This window comes from Cetorhinus maximus, chromosome 32 (assembly GCF_964194155.1).
Source record: "Cetorhinus maximus chromosome 32, sCetMax3.hap1.1, whole genome shotgun sequence".
Lineage (NCBI taxonomy): Eukaryota > Metazoa > Chordata > Chondrichthyes > Lamniformes > Cetorhinidae > Cetorhinus > Cetorhinus maximus.
In genome coordinates, this window is record NC_135910.1 from 16210178 (window position 1) to 16217460 (window position 7283).

Genomic DNA, 7283 nt, shown 5'->3' on the forward strand with positions numbered 1-7283 from the left:
GGACAGAAAGGTAGGTAGGAAAGTATGTTGTGAAGGGGACATAAGGAGGTTGCAGACGGATAAAGGTAGTTTGACTGAGTGTACAAAAATCTGGCAGATGGAGTATAATGTGGGAAAATGTGAAGTCGTTCACTTTGGCAGGAAGAATAAAAAAGCAGAGTGTTACTTAAATGGAGAATGACTGCAGAATTCCAAGGTGCAGAGGGATCTGGGTGTTCTAGTGCATGAATCACAAAAAGTTAGTGTTAAGGTACAGCAAGTAATTAAGAAGGCTAATAAATGCTGTCCTTCATTATGAGAAGAGTTGAACATCAACGTAAGGATGTTATGCTTCAGTTATACAGGGCATTGGTGTGACCGCATCTCAAATACTGTGTGCAGTTTGGGTCTCCTTATTTAAGGGAAGATGTAAATGCGTTGGGGGTGGTTCAGAGGAGGTTTACTAGATTGATGCCTGGAATGAGTGGGCTGTCTTATGAGGAAAGGTTGGACAGACTGGGCTTGTTTAGAAGAGTGAGGGGTGATTTGATTGAAGTGTACAAGATCCTGAACGGTCTCAACAAGGTGGACGTGGAAAGGATGTTTCCTCTTGTGGGTGAGTCCAGAACTAGGGGGCACTGCTTTAAAATTAGGGGTCGCCCTTTTAGGACAGAGATGAGGAGAAATTTCTTTCTCTCAGGGGGCTGCGCAACTTTGGAAGTCTCTGCCTCAGAAGGCAGTGGAGGTGGGGTCACTGAATATTTTTAGGGTGGAGGTGGATTGATTCTTAAATAAAAACAGAAAATGCTGGAAAAACACAGCCAGTCTGACAGCATCTGTGGAGAGAAACAGAGTTAACGTTTCGAATCCATATGACTCTTCTTCAGAGCTAAAGAGAAGTGGAGATAGGTTCTTGTTAGGCACGGGAATCAAAGGTTATCAGGGGTAGATGGGAATGTGGAATTTGAAGCAGAAACAGATCAGCCATGATCTGATTGAATGGCAGGGCAGGTTCGAGGGGCCGATTGGCCTACTCCTGCTCCTATTTTGAATGTTCGTGTGTCTCTGTGTCTGGCTGGGATGTGACGCAAAGTTTGATTATCCCGCTTATTCCCAACAGGATCAATTACTGTTCTGTGATGATTGTGATCGAGGATATCACATGTACTGCCTGAACCCACCGATGTCTGAACCTCCGGAAGGTAAGGACCCCTTTCTACCCATCACTGAGAGTCTGAATCTCCTCCAACTTGTGGTCTGGTCCCGGTTGGCAATGTATCAGGGATTTGGCAGTGCGACTGGTGTGAAGCCTCTCCTTTCACAGCTGCTTATTGTGTTACAGTCCAGCCCAGACTGATACACTGAAAACTTCCTTTCCTTGGCCTTTGCTGAGTCTCCAAAACCCTGGAATACTCGAGTGCACAGCCTGATGGGGTGTGTTATAGTTTTCCGGACATTACAGGAGTCAAGAAGTCCCAAGTCCCACTTAAATCCACCACCCCTGGGACTTTCCATTGAGAGTTGCCTTAGATATAAGAATACACCCACCCAGACTAAACAGTGATAAAGGGATGTTCATCAGGCCACTTGCAAGAATACCAATATAAGGGGAAAACAACAATTTGTACTGTATGTGAAGAGAGTGCGGATTGGTTGGCAAGTGGCGTTGCCATGGAGAATGCGCCACTGATGGTGACTGACAGTTAACTGCCAAGCATTGTTTGAAATTTAAACCAGGCAGCTTGATCGTGATTGGTCAAGGCATTGCCCCGAGGAATGAGTCAGCGAATGGTTGTCACTTATTTTGTTTAGCTGCATTCCCCATGGTAATGCCACTTGCCAACCAATCAGCACTCTCTTCACATACAATATAAATTGTTATTTTCCCCCCTATATTGTTATTCTTGCATGTGTCTTGATGAGTGCAAGACGAAAAGCTTTGACATGTCTCATTTTTCAGCAGTACTCAAGTTCTATACTACCAAACGACTATCATGTGTTCATTACCAGCATAGCAATGCAGGATATGAGGTATGCCAATATGTTACTGGCATCTACCCATCGGCAGAAGGTTTTTAAAATAAGCTACGCCTCCTTAAAAGTCACATTCATGCACTTCCTGCCTGCAAAACCTTGCTTCCTATCGTGGCATTTGCGCGCCAGCTTTTCCCATTCTAAACTCTTGTCTCCATATTTATTACGGAAATTTCCTAAGTCAACGTGTCACGCTGTAATGGCACCTTCCTGCCAGTGGTGGCACAGCAGCGCCTCGGATTTCCAGCTCCCGGCTCTGTCAGTCTGCATTGTCGGTATGGAGGCTGACTGAACTTTCTTTGTCTTTTGTAAAAATGTTTAATGAGCGAGGCCTGACTGATTTTTTCCCCCTTGTTTTCTGCTCACAGGCAGTTGGAGCTGTCATTTATGTTTACAACAGTTGAAAGAAAAAGCCTCGGCCTACATAACTTTGACCTAAAAGCTGACATCGTTGTTGGCGAGTCAATGCCAATGACCGTGACGTTTCCAAACCCTCTCCACTCGTCCAGCTCAGAAAGGTGACCAGGTTTCCAAATCAAGGCACTAAAATGTTGTAAGATCGAGACCTTTGACTTTGAAGAGGTCAGAATGCTGCTATTTGGGGCAATTTCTATCTTTGTACTGTGATTGTAAACATGAAATGAAGTGTTTTACACGTGACATTTTAACGAGGGGTTTTTATTTTACTTTGTAAAGCAAATGTCTTCACCACTGAGTATTCTTTAGCGTCAAATCAAAGATTCAAAGAGGAGGAACGCAAATCGAACAACAAGCAGCTCCAGCCACTGAGGGAATTATCTCGCTGCATTTGATTTGATTTTAGCCTCATATTGGGTACAAACTGTCAGCGCATAAGACCTCAGTTACAGTTCAGACCTGTTTGGTGAACAGACCTTGGTAGCAACGCTCTTGGTCAGGCTGTTGCATGTTCAGCTAAACTAACTTTGGTGTTGACCAACACCCTTCAGATTGGGAGCCAATTACTGAAGTAACTGCACCTCTAACCCTTTGGTTAAAAAGGAGTTGATTCTTTGTAAAAACAATGCATGTTGTGATATATATCGTACTCTCTCCCGCCCCACCCTCAGAGGCCAAGAATGGACTAAACGCAAGAATTCAACTCATTGTGATTGAATTCGGGACCCTCTGTAAACCTGATCGGACTGTGGAAATTGAGCCCACAATACTGGGGGCACAGGGGAGTCAACTTTTTCATACACCGGGGGACAGACTGCCTTTGATTCCTCTCTACCAGCGGAGCGCTCGACCTGATTTCCATAGCTCCCCGGGACACCTGCCCTGTTATCAGAAGCGGCCAAGACCAGCATTTCCCTCGGCAAGAAGAACCATCAAATTCCACAGCCCCGCCTCACACAAAAGAACAGCTTTTTTCGATTGAGGAAACAGGAACTGAGGAGTGTAGGGTGTTGGCGAATCTGGACTACTGGAACTTTGCTCTTGCAACGGCCAGAACAGCTTCTGTTGACATCTTGAGAAAACACTATGATTTGCTTTGGGACTATTTTCATAAGCTGGTGTGTGTATATATGTGAATTGGACCTGAATAGGCTTACCCACCTCATTGGTTAACACTGGTGATTGGCAATCATTCCTGTCGATTCCAAATGACTCACCAACTGCTCAGTAGCTTTTTAATTTAGCCCAATCACTGCCTGAAGACACCATTTGGCATCACTCCCCCAATTCCAAGCACGCTTCAACCAAAGTAGCTTAGCACCTGTGCGGAGCACTCGCGTGCTGAGCGGGGTGCAGCTTCTAGAATGTTCTGTCACTTGGGTGGCCGCAGGGAGTGAAGCCACAACAGCAACTTGTGTGTGAGCAATCTCCGCTGGGACATCTACCCAACAGCAGCACAAGACAACCCTTCCGAACTTTCACTCTGGGTGGAGTGGCAGAGGGGAGGCAGATACAGTTTAGTTCAGTCAAAACTGGTCCTGTCGCCAACTGTCCCAAAACTGCAGTCTCTCCACAAAAGGAGCATCAGTGTTCAAAACAGTGCATAAGTCACTCCGTCATTTCTTTTTAAAGTGCGACCTTTGTTTCCATGAATAAAGCAACTTAATTGACTGTGGGGACTCCATGATTAAATGGAAAGAGAGATTTCCTAGAATCTTCCAGCAAAAGCAACAGGCCATTCAGCCCATCAAGGTTGTGCTCCTGTTCTTCCTCAAGAGACGCCTGTCCTAACCCCACTCTCCTGCACCCCGCACCCTTTAATATTTCCCTTTTGCAGGCAACTCTCTAATCCCCTTTTAAAAGAATTTCCGTACTCTGCTTCATCTGTGACAGGGAATTCCACATTCTAACCACTGTTTGTATAAAGAGGTTTTTTCTAAACTTCACTGTTTAGCTTTTTTTGTGACCAACCCCATCATTATTCACCTCGCTGCAATCCTTCATGATTCCGACAAATTACTCCTTAACTTCTCAGCTAAGGTGAAAAAATATTCCGACACAAATTTAATTCAAGGTAAAAGAGCCCAGAGGTGGGGGAGATGAGGAGAATTTTTTTTTATATGCGGTGAGTTGTTGTGATTTGGAATACACTGCCTGGAAAGGGCGGTGGAAGCAGATTCAGCTTTCAAAAGGGGAATTGGATAAAGACTTGAAGGAGTGAATATTGCAGGGCTGTGGGGGAAAGAGCAAGGGGGAGTGGGACTAATGGGATAGCACAGCAAGATGGGCAGAATGGCCTCCTCCTGTGCAGTTGGCTTCTATGATTCTCAAATCTCTCTTTGTAACTGTGGTCTTTCTCCTAGTGAATATGAACAGCTCCCTTCCCAGCCCCCGTCTATAAGAAAATGTCCCAAAGTGCACAAAATGAGCCTTTGTAGGTACTGTTTGTTTCGAGATTAAAATTTAGGGAAAAATTGCAGGTTAAAACGAGGACCGAATTTCTTCTGAAGTTAATGAAACGAATGTTGAGCTCCTTAGATTAAGCTTCTTTCTACATACAAGTTGTTCGATTGAGTCTTTGGTCCTAAAATTATCGAAGTTTAATAACAACAACTTGCATTTATATAGCACCTTTAACATAGTAAAAATAGCCTAAGGCACTTCACAGGAGCGTTATCAATCCAAATTTGACGCAGAGCCAGACAGAGAGATATTAGGACAGCTAATCAAGAACTTGCTCAAAGGGGACGTCTTCAATGAGGAGAGATTGGGAGAGAAATTTAGAGAGGGAATACCAGAGCTTGGGGCCCAGGCAGCTGAAGGCACGGCCTCCAGTTGTGGAGCGATTAAAATCGGGAACGCTCAAGAGGCCGGAATTGGAAGAGCGCAGAGATCTCGGAGGGTTGTGGGGGTGGAGGAGATGGCAGAGATAGGGAGGGACTGAGGCCCATGGAGGGATTTGAAAACAAGGATAAGAATTTTGAAATCGAGGCGTCGCTTAGCCGGGAGCCAGCGCAGGTCAGCGAGCACAGGGGCTCTGGTACAAATTAGGATACAGGCAGCCGTTTTGGCTCAGCTCAGGTGTAGAGAGGGCGGGGGATGGGAGGTCACCCAGTGAACATCGGAATAATTAGAGTCAACAAGGGCAGGACTGAAAGGCTCAGCAGTAGCGCTGAGGCAGTGGCAGAGACAGCACTAGAATCGAAGTATAAAGAGGGCGCTGTGAGACCGAAGCCCCCTTCAAATCCCTATCTTGCTCTCCCACAGAATGGTCCCTGTCTCATTCGAACACTCTCATGTTAAGTTGCTGTGTATCAGTTTACAAATTGCACATTAAGCACTTGTGACTGAAGGTGCTAAGAGATGAAGTTGCTTTGAACCAGGTGTTACTGCAACTGAAATTGGGTTGGAGAGTACTTGATTATTTTGCCAGTGTTAGCTCCGCTGTGTTGTGTGTGCCATTGCCTGCAATGTGTAACTGGTTTGTGTTTAAACTGGTTTGCTGCTGTTAACTTGCCGCTATCTCTTTCGTAAGGGCAGAGTGAGTTGTATATACATTTTTAAAAACATTTAGATCGATCGCAACATACCCTTTAAAAAGGGAGAGCTGAGGAGATCTCCCCTCATGCCTGTACTGGGCCTCTCTGAAATCACCAGCTCTTGGCCAGTTTTCTACTGAATTCCCATCCATCAGCTCAATAGAGCCAAATTAATTCACTCCCATGTGGTCAGATCTGAACTAGTCTGGCTGCCTCAGTCATCTTTCTACAACAAGCGGCTCTTGACATTTTATCCTGCCGGGTCTTCCTCTATCCCTTGTTCCACAGGGCTCTGTCTCTGTCTACAGGACCCAGGAGAAGTATTCCAGCTGTTCCCATCCTCCAACCGCCACACATCCTTCCTCGGATCCTCTGGATGAGCCTCTTTTCTTGTCTGAGCTATCTTGGATCTGGAGATCTCCTGGTAATTGTGTCACTGTCGCCCTGAACCCCACCCTCACCACACCCCACGCCCCAATGAGGGAGTGCTCGATTCCTGCATCTAGTCTTCAGTTGGCTGTTGCATATGAAGTCTCAAGTCTCAGGGCAATGCCCAGATGTTGAATTCACTCAGGCACCTGAAGGAGCCACTGGCTGGTGCTGTACCACATTTGGCTTTGACTTTCCCAATGTCTTCTCAATGAGTTGAGGAGAGGTTGGAAGTCAAAGACATTTGAGGGACAATAACCAATTTGGGGGCTTGATAGTTGTTGACCCCAGTGCTTACTTTGAGTTTTCAAAATTTTTTCATGGGATGTGGGTATCACTGATAAGGCCAGCATTTGTTGCCCATCCCTAATTGCCCTTGAACTGAGTGGCTTGCTAGGCCATTTCAGAGGGCAGTTAAGAGTCAACCACATTGCTGTGGGTCTGGAGTCACACAGGCCAGACTAGGTAAGGACAGCAGATTTCCTTCCCTAAAGGGCATTAGTGAACCAGATGTGTGGACAATACAACACCATTACTGAGACTAGCTTTATTTTTCAGATTTATTAGTTGAACTTAAACTCCACCACTGCCCTAGTGGGATTTGAACCCGTGTTCCCAGATCATTAGGCTGGCCTCTGGATTACTAGTCCAGCGACAACACCATTATCACTGTCTCCCACCCCTCATTAGCAGAGCAGTAATCTAATCTTAGCAGCCAGGAGGACATAGCCATGTTTTGTGGACCTAGTGAATTCAGGAGTGGGGTCTGTTATTAAGGGCTTGGGGCAAATCTAAGAGTCAGTTTGGGTCATTTTTTTCCCAGAGGAGTGCAAAGGACTGAGATCTCTCAACCCCACAATCAAGAGACAACCATAAGGAGGACAA

General features: G+C 45.7%; 1 protein-coding gene across 1 annotated transcript in view; it reads left to right on the forward strand.

The window, feature by feature from the left end:
* dpf1 (double PHD fingers 1) overlaps nucleotides 1–3350 on the forward strand; it is a 63645-nt gene extending 60295 nt beyond the window's left edge. The window contains exons 10-11 of the mRNA XM_078533452.1: nucleotides 1100–1181; nucleotides 2382–3350. Coding sequence (XP_078389578.1) covers nucleotides 1100–1181; nucleotides 2382–2452 — 153 coding nt within the window. The 3' untranslated portion in view covers nucleotides 2453–3350. The remainder of the gene's footprint in view (nucleotides 1–1099; nucleotides 1182–2381) is intronic.
* Nucleotides 3351–7283: the final 3933 nt, after the last annotated feature.